Source organism: Platalea leucorodia (genome assembly GCF_965183815.1).
Source record: "Platalea leucorodia genome assembly, chromosome: 13".
NCBI classification, from domain to species: Eukaryota; Metazoa; Chordata; class Aves; order Pelecaniformes; family Threskiornithidae; genus Platalea; species Platalea leucorodia.
Window position 1 is genome coordinate 11,715,377 of NC_138835.1, and position 16,928 is coordinate 11,732,304.

At 54.5% G+C, this 16,928-nt stretch overlaps 1 protein-coding gene across 4 annotated transcripts in view; it reads left to right on the plus strand.

Moving 5' to 3' along the window:
• PLCG1 (phospholipase C gamma 1) overlaps nt 1-16,928 on the plus strand; it is a 49,807-nt gene that overhangs the window by 12,327 nt on the left and 20,552 nt on the right. For all 4 annotated transcript variants that reach the window (XM_082325762.1, XM_082325764.1, XM_082325763.1 and 1 more), the window contains exons 2-4: nt 10,927-11,079; nt 12,239-12,332; nt 12,907-12,954. In XM_082325762.1, the coding sequence (XP_082181888.1) occupies nt 10,927-11,079; nt 12,239-12,332; nt 12,907-12,954 (295 nt within the window). The remainder of the gene's footprint in view (nt 1-10,926; nt 11,080-12,238; nt 12,333-12,906; nt 12,955-16,928) is intronic.

The window sequence follows — 16,928 nt, forward strand, 5'->3', positions numbered from 1 at the left end:
GATGCGGGGATATTGCACGCGAGTGCTCCCTGTTGGGCCCTTCGATGGGAGACACTTGCGCAGGGAGCAGCTTTCTTGAGCATCTCACCCCCTTCCGTGCCGAGACGCAGCGCTGTGTCAGGTGCCCCCATCGATCCATCCCTGTCCTCTGTGGCGCCTCTCAGACCTCTTTACCGCTGCACGTCTGCCCGGGAGGGGGGGAGAGTGGGAGACGCAGGCTGGGGATGCTGGGCTCTCAGATCCTCAGCTTCTCCCATCCTCCCACCGTTTTATTGTGCTCCTGTAAGGTCATTACACCTCTCGCCCAGGCAGGGCTGAGGGGGATGGAGCCCTCGATGCCACAGAGGAAAAAAGGTCACCTTGGTGGTGGCTTGCGGAGCCATCCCTAGACAGACCGTCTGTCCAGAAGCACTGATGCCGAGCTTCCCCTTTCCATTTGAGTCAGTGGAAGCTTGTGCCTCTCAAACAGACCAGGCTGATGACTGAAGGGTGGCTCTGCAGGCTGCCACCAGCCTTATTTCATCTGGGGAAGGGACACGGACTTCTTCAGGGCAGCATCTGTGCAAGCAAAACTGGGGCTTTACCCTAGCTGGAGTCGCTCTGCTTGTATTTGGGGTGGAAACGTGCTCCCGTGTCCTGCGTGGTGACGGTGCAACAAGTGCAGGGCTCTCACGGGTGCCAGCCTTGCATGTGGGAGTGGATATGGCCAGCAGCCCCAGATGCCCAGCTTGGGATTCAGCACAATCCAGAAATCCCAGTACAAAACCCCACAACTTCACGCAGACAAAATTTCCATGGAGGACAAGAGAGAGCCCTGAAGCATCCCAGGAGGAGGACTGCTGGGGCCCTCACCTGGTGATGGCCATCTATCTGCCTGTCTCCATAAGCTCCCCACCGCTGCCCTCTCAGAGCTGTGCTGTAGGGACAGGGTGACACGTTGTTCCCTCCCCAGGGATCGCTGGTGTCCAGCAAGGGGGGATGTTCATGCTTCCCAGACCCAGCACTGAGCTGGGTGAATTCTGCACCATGAACGGTGACTCTGCTTTCATACTTTGCAGACTAGTTGTGCTGCTTGGGGTTCAGCCCTTCTCATACTGGCTATCCTAAAATGGGGTGCCTGCACCCTGCTGTAAACAGATAAGATAACCTCTAAGAGAGACCCTAAACTGCAAAGTGTTGGATGATGGGAGGGTATCTGGGGGGAGATATCAAATGGGCTCGCCCTGTTCTTTGCTCTTCCCAAGGTGTTCCCTGCTGGCTACCGCAGAGATGAGGTCTGGGCCAGATGTGCCCTCTCCAGTAGTCATGGAAGAGATGTGTCTCCTAAGAAGTTTCTCCCCACCTACCTTGTACACTTGTGTAGGGCTGGACTGGAGTCCCCATCCCTCCTTGGACTGTGAAGGGAGCCCCAGTGACTAGGTGGCATGGGATGCTCCGTTTGCATTGACACGGGAGAAAGCTTGGGGGAGACTGGGAGAGCCAGCAGAAGTGTAGCATCCCACGTGAGAAGTTCATCTGCTCGGGGAAGAGAGCCTGGCTGTGGGACCAGGGCGATGCTTGCTTATTGCACCCAGCAAGCTCCCCTGTGTGCCCTGCAAACACCCTTGCCGAGAGCAAAACAGCCTCAGGGGAGAGAGCGGAGAGCCAGTCCCTCCAGGGGCGTGGAGGTGTTCCCTGTAATAACCCTGCTAATTAACTGTTGGCCATTAGCCGGCCTTATGGCAGGATGCATTGGGGGATGTCTCCTACTCCCATTTCTCCCAAGCCTCTCTTCCTCCCTCCTCTTGCCCATGGGACGTGGAAGGATCTGGGGACCAGGGGGCTCCTGGTGCTTCATCAGGGGCTTGGGCTGTGACTGCAGCAAGTGACCGTGTCTCGGGATCGGTGTCCCGCCTCTACTCCTTTGCTTTATTTGGTGTCGTGGTTTCTTGTCTGGCTTTGGGATGGACATACTGGTGTGGTGTTTGTAGCAGAGCCCAGTTTGCTCTGGGCTCATAGGCTCCCCTGGTGACACTCTCTCCCTGTCCCCGCCGCTCCAGGGGTACCACCAAGGGGGCTGTGCAGCGGAGGCTGGGGAAGGAGCTGGAGTGCTTTGCCCGAGGCTCTGCAGCCCGCCAGAGGTAGAGATGGATCCAACGCCACCTTCTCAGCTGCGCTGGGGCCAAGCGGTGGTGATGGACATGGTGGCAGCGCTGGCATGGAGGTGGCTCAGGCCAGGTGGATCTGAGCATGAAGTTGTCCCTGGGAAGGCTGAGAGTGGAAACTGCCAGCCTTTATGTCCCTGGTCTGTGCTGGGCTGTGGGCAGAAGCTGTGAGATAGCAGCATCCTGCTTCGCTCACTTGGGGGATCAGCTTTAGTCTTTTAACTCATATTTTCTTGCAGCTGAGAGTAAGTGGGAGAGATGTGCTGACAATACAGAATAGGCAGCTGCCAGCCCGCAGCTGCCTCTGCTTCTAGCATCGGGAGGATTTTGTGAGCTCTTGAAAGCCACCTGCATGGCTGGTGGAGCAGCAAGGTCTGGGTCAGCCTGGGGAGAGGTCCGCAGTGTCCTGTAGGAACAGGGTGATGTCTGGGGAGGACCTTTGCCTCCCCGCTCCAGCTCGTAACATGGGCCTGTGGGATGGAGGAGGGAAGGGTGGCTCCTCGCATCCTCTCCTCTGACCCACAGAGCGATGCAGCTGTGTAGCATCTCCTAATCTCCCTGCGCATCTCCTCTAGTTTCCTCTGCTGTTGATAAGGATTTGGGGGGGGACAGGGGAGAGAGGAACTGGAGCTCAGAAGCCGCAGGACACGTGGCCCAGGGGCGCAGCACAGGCAGCGGCAGCCGGAGGCACGGGCAGGAAACACCGGTGCCCGCAGAGCAGCCGGCACGTCCCTGCGTGCCCCGCGTGGGCTGCCTGCTGCGCGCTGCCGGTGCCTGGGCAGAGGTGCTGGCTCCCAGGGCGGTGTTTAAGCTCTCTGCCAAATCATCCTGTTCTGCGCTGATTGACGGAGATCGTTGAGAGGTGAGCCAGGATCTGAGTCGGGATCCAGGCTAGTCCCAGTCATCCTGGCTAATTGGGAGTTCCCCGTCATCCCATCTCCAGCCCATTGAGCTATTTTTTTCGCAGCATCTTCTCTCCGGAGGTGCTGTCTGCATGGATGTTGCTGCTTCTAGGGTAGAGCTAATGCGACAGTTGCTTCATAGCAAAATGCAGTGGCTCGGAGCAAAAATTGCTGTTTGCTGATGCAGGTAGCAGGTGAGATGAAGCAACTTGCTGGAGCAACCTGAGACACAACTGGGCCGAGTCCAGAGGGGAAAATAGCTTTACCTGCATCTTCTGAGGCAGGAGAAGTACCTTCATATTGCAGCAACAAGAGCAGCGGGACCCAATGGGCCCCTGAGCACCAGGGTGGCTGTGTCCCTCCCTGGGACAGTAGTGGAGGTGAGACAGCTTTTTACAGGGGTTTTGGTGCCTCACTAAAAGGGCAGCATGGCCATTTTTAGTTCATAGAGGATGAGGGATTCACCGGGGCACAGGGCGCTGCTGGTTTGGTGTTTGTGTTGGCCTCCATGGATGCCTCAGCCATGCCTCCTGCCCTCTGAAAAAGTAGTAAGGTCAAATTAGAGGCCTCAGCTGGTTTCTCGTTGTCCTGTCTGGATAAGCCATCTGTTAATGGCATGGGGTTGTCCTTCGGAAACCTGATAGCTGATGCACAGCAACGCTGATGGCAGGCGCGGCAGCGAGTGCGGCCGGGAGGAGGACGCAGTAACCCCATCGCTGCGTTTCTGTGCAGAGGCGTTGAATTCACCATGACACTGTCTGCCTTAGTCTCCTCTATTAAGGGAAGCCTGTGGGGTTGAGAGGTTGAGCTATCGTCTTTCTCAAAATGTATACTAATGAGAGACGCATGGCTCTTCCCTCTGAAATAGGTTTCTAATCGGTGGGGTTACTGCTTTGCTTCTTGCGGAGGGGCTAGAAAGTGTGGGACCCCACTTTTTGCGCTCATTGTGGGTGCAATGTGCGTTTTGTAAGAGCCGCCTTAATTTTTGCAGTCCAGCCAAATTCAAGCTCAGATAGTTACTGTCTGCCCGGTTCCTCCGGCATCCCCGGTGGACGCAGGGATGGGTCCGTGCGGGAACAAAAGTGGGGTTCGCCCGGAGCTTTGCAGGCGGAAGGGGCTTGATAAATAGCGAAGGGCAGGCGGCGGGGCTCCAGACTGCGAGGTGCTGAAGGCTCTGGCCTCCGTCCAGCAAAGCACTTAGTGCACGCTCAACCATTCCCCTGAAATCATGGGGGATTTTGGGTCGTTTTTTTTTTTTCTTTTTTTTTTTGCTGAGCGGTGTTTGGTTGCAGTCAGCAAATCTGAAGCGTTGAGTGGGTGCGGAGCCTCCCCGGGCTGGGCAGGGTTGCTGGCGGGGTGAGAAACCAGCTGGTGAACCCCAGCACGAGCAGGCTGGCTGCAGTCCTCCTCCAGACTCCTGCAGCTCTTGATATCTAGTGCTGGCCTGAATATGCGTTTCAGGGGGCTTCCATTGAAATATTAAGAGGGAGATGGTGCTACTCTGTTCTCCATGCTGTTGCATAATAGATTTCTCTTATTTTTACCCACATGCACATATGACTAGTGTCTTTTTTCCCTCTTTCTCCCGTGGCAGCCTTTCCCTGGGAGCCTGACCACCCAGCGCCCCTTCCAGTGATGGGAAGCCTAGGGATGACCAGAGGGTTGTGCTCAGTGGGATCCACAATGTTAAGTAGCAGGAAGACTTTTTTTTTTTTTTTAAAAACTCTTTTTCTTTGCCAGAGTGAGTAGCCTGGAGGCTTTTCTGCTGCCCTGGGGCAGGATCAGTCAAGGTCGAGCTGGGCTGGGAGTGACCATGTGGCTGTCCCCAGGGAGTCACACTGCACCGAGCGATGCTTGTTGAGGTGGTGGGTGTTTTCTTGGAGGCTGTCCCTGATAAATCCATCCTGGAAGGTAATCTGGGCTAAACCCTTTTTTTGTCAGCTTTTTTTTTTTTTTTATTTAATCAGTTTTACAACTTTCCAAAAATCTGCTGGAGGTGGAGATTTTGCAACCCTTGGAGCCGATTCCAGGGTGTCCTTATCCTTACATGTTACAACACCCTATCCATCAGTGGTTAAACGAGGCTTGGACAAAGTTTCAGTTTTAAATGACTCTAAGGGTGGATCTGGTTTTCATGTAACCAGAGGGTAATTTGGTTTGGTTTGGTTTTGTTTTGTTTTTTTTCTTAAATGGTGCGGGGGGTGGATCTGGGGTCAGTTTTTTCTTTCTGATACAACCCACTCCTGCTGAAGGGAAGGCTCCTTGCCCAGAAATGTGACCATGTCCTTTTTTTTTTTTTTTTTTAACTGCTGGAGGCAAATGGAGGGCCAGGCCTTTCTGCTGGTTGTAGGATGGAGGGAAATTTGGGAGGCTGTGAAGGGCCCAACCTGTTTGCATGGCCACAGCACGGCTCAGCGTGCAACGTGGAACCGTGTGAGGAGCTTAGAGCATCTCCGGGCTGGATGGGCTTTGCTGCCTCCTTCCCAGAGCCTCTCCTGGCTGCTGCCTGCACGCCTGCCTGGGAGGGCTGGAGGACGGCCAGCGTGCTCCAGGCCTCCCGTCTCATCCGCTGCTCGTCTGTCCTCGCTTGCTGCTGGTCCCTGCTCTGAGATCTCAGCCCTGCCAGACCGCAGAGGGGTTTATGTTCCAGCAGAGATCGTCCTTCTACCTCTGCTGTTGCTGTGGCACCAAGTTCTTCCTCCTCCTGCCACTATCTGCATGGGATGAAGACCAGTTTCTACCTTCTGCTGTGACTGCTGCCTTCCACAGCATGGTCTGGGAGAGGGCAGCTCGGGGAGGAGATGTGGCTCACCCCAGTGACAGGGGACTTTTATCTTTGAAGGATTTGTCCTGAATTACCTGCCACTTGTTCCTCTGCCTGGGCATGCGTATGACCCACGGTGCTGGGACCCCACCAGATGCTTATCACCTCATCTTTGGCTGCGTCCCTGGTAGGTCTTTCCCAGCAAGGACCCATGGTGGGACTCGTGGGCTGCTGTCATGGATCCCATGCCACCACTCACCTGGGGAGCCTGCTGGTGCTGAGGGTGGTGGAGCGATGGTTAGATGTCATTTCCACTCTGCAGTTCTCCATTCATTGCACTCGTGGAGAACCTCTGCTGTGCTTCCAGCTCACCTCCACTCGTCTGCCCTGTCCTTTTTAATTTCCACTCCCTGCTCAAGGCTGGCTGCCAGGTTCCCCTGCCTGCCTGCCTGCCTGCCCTGGGGGGTCCGGGCTCCCTCCACAACCCTCCCTGTGAGTTTGCAAAGCCGCAGGGCTCTGCCCGAGTGAACGCAGGCGCTGGTGAGCAGATCCAAGTGCGTGGGATCAGCAGCCAACGGCACTTGCTGCAGCAACCGCGGTGGGAGCGGGCTGGGGGGGCATTAAAAGACAAAGGTGGCCCAAGGCTGGGAGGGCAGGGAGGCTGCCGCAGGCGCTGGGTTTCCTGTTTACCGGCAGGAGGGCGGCTGGGGTGTGTGGAGACAGCTGTGTTTGACTTGGGGCTCTTGCACACTGCGGTGGAAATAGTTACGGGTTGGAGTTTGGTTTATTGTCTGGAATAATGTGCCTGGCCGTGGCGGCGGTGGGAACAGGCGGGAGGATGGGGAGGGTGGTACCCGGGTGTGGGAGAGAGGAGTTAGCGCAAGCCAGGGGAGGGCAAGGGGAGATGGGGCTTGTAGGCTCTGCCTTCATTGCCTGCAGGCCCGCAAGCTGGTCGCAAGCTTGCCTTTCTGCCAGTAGCAAAGGTGAGGTTGAGCAGTGCTCAGCCCAGGCTGCAAAACCCACCCGCAGCAGGTTTTGCACTGCTCAGCTGTGAGCTGCTGCGGCAGCGGGCCCTGGCTGGTGCTGTGCAAAGCTGGGGTTACCCCCAGGAGCTGCAGCAACTCGTGGAGCTGACACAAGCAAGAGAAAACCCCAGCGAGACCTGGGGTATAGCAAGATGTCTTCATCTCTCCTTCCCCCACACGTGGTGGCTCCCTGTCCTGCGCTGGCAGAGGGGTGCTGGAGGGAGGACCTGGGGTGGGATGGAGGCAGGGGCCGGTGCAGGGAAGCAGCGTTTCGGCGCTTGCTTGGTCGGGATGGTGGTGTTTCTGCTTGCTGTGCTTCTTGCCGCGAGTCATTTCCTTCCATGCTGCAAGGGGGCCGGGAAGGTGTTTGAGGCAGTAGAAACAGTGGGGTTCGAGAGGCTGATCTGCTGCTCTGCGGCAAGAAGGAGGGCTGCACAAACCAAACCCTAAACCGTCTTCTCCCCGGCGCATGCAGGCATGTTTGGGAGGATGAGAGAGATGAGCAAGCAGCTGCAAGCATGCGTGGGCTGGAGGTTTTTACCCCGCTCCCTCCGGGTGTGCGGTCCTCGCAGAGGCTGCCCTTCGCCCTAGGAATTCCCTGCGTGCTTCTGTCTTTGATAAGCACCTTGCTTGCTCCAGGGCTCTCTCCATTGCGTGGATTTTAGGTATGCAGTTTGTAACAATAGCTCTGTCTTACTACTTATTTACTAACCCGCCAGTGCTCTGTGCAGCGAGAGGTGAGTGCAGGGCATAGTTAGCACGCTGTGGCGTCGCGAAGCGGAGACGAGACGCTTGCAGCGTGATGCAAAGGAAGGCCATTAATATTTTGGCACCTTCCTTCAGTAGTTATTTCCTGGTAAACTACCATGAAAACCCAGCTGCCAGTTCTTTCCCACTGCGTTGGTCAAGCCCTGCATCCTTCAAAGACAGGATTAGTCTTCAGCCCTGCTGTGCACGTCCTGGATGCAAAGACCTTAACTGTGATATGGGTTTTTAAGGGCTAAAAGAACATGCTGTGTCACTAAGGATGTGAGCACACGGGCAGGTTACAGCAGGGCACGTTAACGTTTGAACTTCCAGCCAGCTCATTTCCAAAGGGTAGGTGATGCCTTAAAAAGTCCCACCCTTGCTTATTTTAGGGAACTTGTCTGTCCCCCCTTTGCAGCCCCAAGGAACTGGGTCTTTCTGTGCTCTTGTCCCGAGCTGATGAGCTTCAGAGGGTTATTGCAGTGGTCGGTCTGGATACGCCCTGTGGCGGGCAATGAGCGGGCTGCCATCATCTCCAGATGCGCACCCACGGTGCTGCACGGTGTGTCCTGCCAAGAGGATCCCGCATTCCTCGTGTAGGGTTTACGAGTCTCCCTGAAGTCAAGCCCTGTGTCTGGCTTGCCGTGGCGTTCGTTTGGAGCGAGCATCGTCTCTCGCAGTGCAGTTCAGTGCTGTCGGCTGCTGCGGCGGGTGATGAGCAGGTCGCATTTCTGTCTAGTTTTAAACTGCAGTAAATCGAAATGAAAGGCGAGTCGATCCACAGTAAGTGCAGTAAGTGGAGTTTAATTGGGATGAATTACACGCCAGGTTTGCAGTAATCTCCGTCCCGCATTGCTCAGAAGCATCATCTGCTTTGGAAACGTGACTCAGAAATGTTGTTATTTGATTCCCCTGAGCATTTGAGAAACTATTTTTCCAGGAAGCGAAGATTCTTGGGTTTGGTGTTTTTTTTTTTTTCCCCCTGTTGCTGTTGTTGTTTTCTCTTTGTTTTATGGCAATGAGAGTCCTTTCCCAGAATTTCCTCCGGGGAGAGAGGCTGCGAGATGCTCCCTTACCAGGGTCTCTTCAGCTCCTTCTCCTCGCTTGGCGTTTAATGCTCCGGCATGCTCACAGCTGCCCTTTGCAGAGGAGCACAGCTCCAAGGTGGCTGGTTGGAGTTATCCGCTCCTCTCCTCCATGAGCCACAGCTGAAACTGCCAGGGTGATGTTGTAGCTGCACCATCGGATTCCCCACCCACGCCTGTAGCCAGGCAGGTCCGCCTCCTTGCCAGCCCCATGCCTGGATTTGCCCTGCCGTTCGCTGCCAGTACCTGCCTGGGTCAGCTCTCGCCACCCTGGGCTGTCCCTTATGGTCACACTGCTGCCTTACACTTGGTCACCTTTGGGTTGGCCGACCAGGGACAGCTGCTGAGGTGTGACACCAGCCCTGTAACCTAAGGTGTATCCTCAGAATGATGCTGTCTCCGTGTCCCAGAAGCCTGATGTGATGGTGGTGCCACCGGCCCTGCCCTAGCCATCATCTGGTGGGCACCATCTGGGGGTTTCATCTGACCATGGCTTGGTTGCTTGCAGTTCATCTTGCCCTCTTCAGCCATTCCCTGGAGGAAGCATGTTGACATTATGGATGTGCATGAGGATAATAAACATAAGCACAGCTCCCTGAAGTCACCAGCTCCAACTCTGGCCAGGGTAACGTGCTGTCCAACTGAATTACCAGCTTCATGACCCAGCACCTTGCAGTCTCCCATATGGCAAGAGATGCAACTTTCTGAGCTTTCCTCTGCAATCTGGGCTTGCCCCCTGACAATAACCCCCTCTGCCACTGCCACAGGTGCAAAAAGAAGCCATATTTTTTTTTTTAAATAAAGTCCATGGGACTCATTTTATGTGTACGGTACAGAACTGTGAGAGGTGGGTGCCCTGAGCTGTTATCCCACCTTCCTCGGCTCTAGTTCTGACCAGCACCTTGCATATGTTTAGGTTGTTGATACCAGACCTCCCTGGTGGTGTCTGTAATTCAAATGATCCAGAGATTTGGCTATTTTCATGCTATTTCTGGTGTTTTCTCTCAGGAAGTTGCTTGGCAGTGAGGTGGGGAGGGGGATTCTGCCTGGAAGCACGGCAGGGTCACTGCAGTCGAATCTGCTCCAGAGCTGTGCTAGATCCACCACAACTGGATCTCCAGAGGTTGGGCTTGGTTGATCCTTGCACTGTGCTTTCTTCTGTGGCCTTCTGAACATCACCCAGAGGTGATAAACATGTCATTTCTCTTTGGCTAGGGAAGGACAGTTTTCTTGGTGAAGATGGCGTGTGTATGAAGGCAGGGACTGCCCTGGGCATCCCGGTAGTGCTCAGAGGAGCTGGGAGAGGGGAGATGCCAGAAAATGCAGACATAATTTAGGGTGAAAGTGGGGAGGAGGGAGGCAGGGGCACCATCAAGTTGTTTAAACCAAGAATCAACTCAAGTTTCAGCATCTAACTTGAATTTGGAGAGGAGTGGATCTTAAATCTATGGTGTTTGTAAGACGCGGTAGCTGCAAAGAGGATTTCATCCAGCTGGGCAGGAGGCTGTGCCCTCAGAGGCTTCACCTCTGTAGAAAAGCTTTCTTTAAAAAAAAAAAAAAAAAGTTGCTGCCTTGAAAGACAAAAAAAAAAAAGTGCAGTTTGCAGATGTATGTTGGGAGGAAGAGGAAAGTGTGAAGTGTAAAGCTAAAAGGCGAAGGAGATTGCAGTAGCGGTAGCGCTGCCCTCTGCTCGTTGTGCCTGGGGATCGCCGCAGCTGAGACATCCAACCGTCCCTGGGGGACCCGGAGGCAAACGGGGGGGCGGTGGCTGCGGAGGCTCCCTAGGGAACCGGTAAGACAGGGCTGTGCTTACAGGCTTGTGTGTGTGCAGCAAGAGAGAAGTGCAAGGTAAGCGGTAAGGTCTCTGTGCTGCTTTGAAAGGTTGAGGAGCAAGCTGGGGCTCTTGAAGGGCTTGTCAAAGGTGAGAAGTGCGGGCAGCTTCTCTGGCAGAGTAGAGTCCCTCTACAAGGCACCATCCCCAGCACCTGCCCACCATCCTCGGACGTCTGGCAGCTCCCTGCCTGGGCCGGGGCAGCCGTCCCATCCTTGCTTTCCAGCATAGCCAAGGAAACACAGTTTGCTGTTCAGAGCCTGGTACCCCAGTGCCGTAGGCATGCCTGGGTCTGCCATCATGTAACGGGTGCTAATCCAGCTCTTCAGATGACTAAAATGCTTTCTTCATGCCCTTCCTTCTCCTCCATCTTCACAGGAATTTCAAGCTATTTGCTGAACTCCCCTTTTGTTTTCCCTTTCTCTTAGTGGATATTCGTGAAATCAAAGAGATTCGTCCAGGAAAAAACTCACGTGATTTTGACCGGTACCAGGAGGATCCATGTTTCCGACCAGACCAGTCTCACTGCTTCGTTGTCCTCTATGGCACAGAATTCCGGCTGAAGACCCTCAGCTTGCAAGGTAAAGCACTCGTGCCCCCGGGGCTGTGCCAGGGCAGGGTTGGGCAGGCACCTCATCCCCACAGGACCCAAACTTCCAATGCATCCTTCCACGAGTGAGCTGGAACATATCCCTGGGCAGATGCTCTTTTCATCACACCGAGGAGGTGTCTTTGGAAGAAGATGACACCGATTCTCTGAAGGGTACATATTCAACCCCTGGTTAAGTCAGTTAATTCGCCTGGTACACCCGAAAGTTGGGTGAATGGAAGCCCCTAGTTCAAATGCGTGCTTGAGATCAAGTGTTTTCTCTCAGCTTGGCATGTTGGCGTTCATCAGCTGCATTGTTGTAACCGGTCCCACGCACGAAGTGGTAAAATCTCGCTCACTTCTGCTTTGAAATTCTGAGCGAGAAAATGTTGCCAGCAGCAAACGGTAACTCACGGAGCCTCGGTACCTCTGAGGTGTTGGTCTCAGCTTTCCTCAACGCCTTGTCTGTTGACTTAAGCTGGACTTGGAGCACCCAGCCTTATGTTTTGCTGTTGAAAGAGGGGAGGTTTATGCTATTGAGTCTCCTCCTGTTCAGATGGAGGACAGGTGATTATAAAATCACGGGCTGCAGTTCAGCTGCTGGACAATATCTTTTTCTGCTAACAGTACGCAGTCTTGTGTCTTGTTTAAACCCATGTAGACGAGCACTGATGGAGGCAGTCGTGCTGACTCCTCAACATCCATGGCAAATGTGCCTTTTGGCTAGTGCTGTGGGACACAGGGACAGAGACAGCACTTCTGCCCTCGGAAAGGATGGAGCTGCTGACAGGGAGGCTATGGAGGAGCTGGCACACATTCCCAAGCAGGTGCTGGCCTGTCACCCAGGCCAGCCAGAGCATTACTGCTTGGGGACAAAGATAACCCGGCAGCTCTTGGGAACTGAAGGGAGGAGAGAGCATGACATGCAGGGACAAGGGGTCCAGCCAGCCACGGGCATCACACAGGAGGGGAGCAGGAGCTCGGCTGGGAGAGGAGCCGGCCAGAGCATCTGCACAGGAGCAAGCTGTTATCAGAAAGGGGATGAAGGAAGGAATAGGGGATATAAGATGCTGGGGACAGTCGCAGGAGGTTTGGGTTGGTGGTCAGCTTCTACATCCCTTCCTCCCATTTCTCCTGTGCACTTTCTGCAGCCACTTCCGAGGACGAGGTCAATATGTGGATCAAGGGGCTGAACTGGCTGGTGGCAGACACTCTAAGGGCTGCCACCCCCCTGCAGATTGAAAGGTGAGGAACGTGCCCTGCACTTGTTTTCTTTTTTTTCCCTTTTCTGTCCTTTTTTGACAGAAAAAGGTGAGCACAGTGACAGCGTCTCCTTCCCTCTCTGAGCCGCGCTGACCTGGCACTCCTGCCTCTGCGCTCAGGCTTCATCCCATTGACCTGCTGTGCTACATCGTCCGTGGCCAGAGTTTGATCTCACATGCATGCAGGGAGAAGGAGCTTTACCACGAAACAGATGTTTTTATGTGTGCGCGGCCTGTATTATCTGTAGCAATTCAGTGCAGAGGCATGTAGAAGAGAGTACCTTTGATTTTTTTTTTTTTTTTTTTTTTTTTTTTTTTGTCTTATGTGTGGACTCACTTTCAGGCAGGGACAGTTTTAAAGGGGGGCAGGTTGCCTGCATGAAAATAGGGTAGGCTGCCTCTGGAAGGGGAGCAGAGCCAAGTTCTCTGGTGGGAAGGAGGGCTGTGGGAGTGGACGGCGTGGCGTTGAGCATCTTCCAGAGACAGTGGCAAACCAAAGGGGCTTGTTGTTGAGGAGCCGGGGCTAAGCGTGTGCGTGTTTGTGCCCTTCCGTGTAGGTGGCTCCGGAAGCAGTTCTACTCGCTGGACCGCAACCGGGAAGACAGGTAAGAAGAGAGAAAACGCTCGCTTGCACAGACGTGCACATTCACAGAAGGGTTTGAGCCAGAAGGGTTTACTTTTGACTTGAAACCCTAGCCTTTGCTTTGGATTTTTTGTTGGGTTCTTTAAGTTTTTAATTTTCATTTCCAAGGAACCTTAATCCAAGTCCCAATACTTCCCTAGCTAATTTTCACTGAATTAAAAAAGCATAAAAAATTTGTCTTGTTTCCCTGACCTACTTCCCAGCTGTAACACCTTGAGAGCCCATAGCTGTGAAACACCTTCACCGCCCGCTGGCATCACTCGAGGAAGCAGACACCGAAGAGCCAACAGGCAGCTCCGGCCACCCCGTCAGGGCTGAGCTGGGTTGTGTTTGTTACTCTCCACCCTGTTTGCTTTATTCTCCTCCTCTGAGGCCCATGAGGCCATGGATCATCCCACTGCTCGGCTTCTAGGCTGATGGGCTGCAGCAGGGCTGCTGGTTGTGGGGTTCTTGGGTGAATGCTTACTGATGTCCTAGCAGAGGAAATGTCATGCTTGAACCCGTCGTGAGAAGATAAGGGAAGGGAATTGGGTCATGACCCATCATGAGGAGATAACCATGCTCTACTTTCTGCCACCGCTGCTGTCGCCTGCTTTCCCTGGCAGCCGGTCTCCTCTTCCCGCGGTGCTGTTATTTGCCTCCTTTCATCCCTGGGACACGCTTTTCCCCCGTGATGTTAACTGAGCCCATTAGCCTTTCAGCATTGATTGCCATGTTACTGTGCTCCCCCGGGGCAGGGGGATTCCTCCAGTCCTGCTCTGGAGAGGGCAGTGCTGGAGGCATCGCTCACACATCAGCTCGTGCCCCCGGCTGCGGTGGAGCACCTGGGTCCCATCTGCCCCTCTTATGTGCCCGGGTGCCCAGGCAGGGCTCACTGCAGAGCACCGGGCAGATCTCTGGGCTCCAGAGCATCCTCCGCTTGGTCCCTGCCAACGCCATTGATCTCATGCTGCTACCAATTTCCATGCTTCACCCTGAGCCCTGGAGTCCTTCTCATCCTTGCAGCAAGCTCCTGCCAAGAAATTCACCCCACAAACCAAGCTGTCTGTGCCAGGGGCACGCCACTGGGGAGCTGTGGGTGACCGCGGTCAGACAGGTCAGTCCTGTGGATCGGCAGGCGAAAATCACTGCTCTGTACTCATTAGGAGAAGCAAGCAGGTCTTCTCATCCCATTTTGGTCCCCGCTGCTGTGTCCCTCCTTCCCAGCCAGGACAGGCAGACAGCCCTGCTGCGGGCAGCCAGGGGTTAAATTCAACCTGTCTGCATCTCGGAGGGGAGCAGAAGTGTGTTGCATTGGGGAAATCCTGCTGCATTGGACATTTTTGCCTTTGCAATGATTTATATTGTGGCGTGGCGAGAGCACCGTTGGGTGCACAGGGATTTTGCGGAGGAGGGATAAACCATCGCAGAGCCAGAAAGGGAAGGAGAGGCGCCTTTAATCTATTGCAGCTGCTCTGCATGCGCCATACACCTTTCAAATCCAGGCTTGGATTTTATGTGCGCTGTACTGGTTTTCAGTGGTGACCGGGCGTAATATTTCCTAATTCAGCAACGGAGAGCGCTGAGGCAGGTGCAGGGGTGGCTGCGTGGGGGTTTTGGAGCATGAATGCAGGAGAAAAGGAAAAAATTGGTCCTTATCCTCATCCTCATCTGGTTATACAGTAAATTGATGAAATGGCATCCCAACAGGACAAAGGAGATGATTGCATGTATAGATTTGTCTGCCCGAGGCATGGTCAGCAGAGCTGAAAGCCAGCCTGTTGCATCTCTCTTTGTTTTTCTTAATATCATCTTTCTATTAGCACTTTGTGGTGGACTTGGCAGTGCTAGGTTAACAGTTGGACTCGATGATCTTAAAGGTCTTTTCCAACCTCAATGATTCTATGATTCTATGATTTAGAATTAAGGCAGCAAAATATGATACATTCCTTACCCGTCAACCAGGAGGAGGGGAGAGGTTTCAATGCCAACTGCTTAATTAGCAGAGCTGCTGCTCCAGCCCAGGCAGTGAAAGGAGCAAAGCAGCATTAGAGGGGGAATGCGGAAAGATTTTTGGGTCTCCCCATTTTACAAGCATCTGTGTGTTTTCTGCAAAGTAGAGGCAGCGGTTATGGGGCATATACATCTCTTGGATGAAGTCTTTGCCCTTATGAGGCATTTCAGCATTAACTTTGGTGTCGCTGGGCTCTTTGCTTTTGCTTCTCAGCCTCAAAATGGGTTTGAAAAGGGAACAGTGAGTTGTGTTTTTTTTAAAAAAGACTTCTTTTGCAAACCATTCTTGGTCCTTCCCAGAACGGGCAGGTTTTTGGCAGCTGAAGAAATCGTTCCCGGTGTTCGTGTACCCCGCGCTCGCCCCGCGCCCCAGCCTCCTGCGTCGGAGCCCTTTCCTTTCCGCCTTCTCCCGGCTGGGTGCCTGTGCATACCTTCCAGCACGCCGGCAGATGTTGGCTGTTTTCACTGGCTGCTGGGCCTTTGGGTATTTGTTTTTCCAGGGGAGGTTAGGTGGAAAGAGGAGGATAACAGGATGCTGGGGGTTTTTTCCTAACTGCTGCGGAGGAGAATGTTTCACCTCTGGCTAGGAGAGCTGCCCATGGCTGGGAGCAGAGTTACAGCACTGGAGGCCGGAGCGGGGAATGTTTTCATCCCCTGTGAGAGGGCTGGATCTGTCCTGTGGCCTGTTTGTCATGAAACCTTAAAAAACTTCCGTAGAAGAAATTAGTTTATTTATTTTGTTTTTACTTTCTGGTCTCAAAATACTACCAAGCTGTTTATCCAAGGTCTCCAACACTTCAACGTTATTAGTAACACACAATAAATAAAATCCTTCCATACCCCATCCTCCTACTGAAGCAGAGGGAAATGCTGGTCACAGCTTTTACAGGGTTTGCTCTCGCCTCTGCTGGTGCCGTCACATCGATGAGCAGGGGCGCGGTCTGACGCCTCCCTGCAAAACAGCCCAGCGTCACCAGAGCCGGGCGCCCGCTGCTGGTCCTGCTGCTGCAGCCCCTCCTGCTCTTTCTCCAAGAGCTTTTTTGCAGTCTCAGCCTCTCACTAAGGGGGGATTGCTGCTGGGTGGCCCTGGGGACTCTGGGTGTCCCCTCAGGGGTCCCACGAGAGCTGCCGCATGCTGCGGTCCTTGGCACACAAGGGCATCTCTCACGAGCCACCATTGCGCTCTTGGCTCGCTCCCCCCCGCATCGCCCCATTTCCCTGTCACCCAGGACCCCATAGCTGGGACTCCCGTGCCCTGGGGGTTGCACAGCACCCTGCACGTGGCCATGGATGCTGGGTGCGCTGGAGAAGGGAAAGGGCAGGCTCCCCTCCCCAAAACGCTCACCCTGAGCCCCAGGGGTAACTTCTCCTGCCAGGGGAGGTGGAGGTGCAGGGGGCAGATACCAAAGCTTGGGCTGAGAGCGTGTTGCTGGCTCCGTAGCTCATACAGCTGGGAGGGAAGGGGAGGCTGGTGCCATTTGCCAGCTTTTTTTTTTTTTTTCCTGTCCTGCCAGCGAGCGGCAGGACACTGCCTGCACGGTCCTCAGCCGGCCGAGTGCTGGCCTTGGGCACGGCACGGGAGCCAGGCCAGGTCCTCCTCTGGCCGTGCGTGCGTCCCGGCCCCCTGCGGCTCTGAGCCCAGAAACAAGGGCTCTCTGTGTCCCGCCGGCTGCGGAGGCTCTCGTCTCTGCAGCGCCTGACACCAGCCGGTTTCTCCCTCTCCTTGGGGCTCCCTCCGTCCCTCCTCCTTTCTGTGTCGTTTGATATCACTCCCATTTCCAGGGGAGAGCATAAAAGAGACGTGGTTCATGCTGCCCCTCCGCATCGCTGCAGATGACACCGTCACCCCTGCACAGGGCATCTTCCCTGTCATATTTATATTTGCGTCCCAAAGCTGTGAGCGTTCCCAGGGACAGACCTGCCCTACGCTTTGCGGGATGGAGG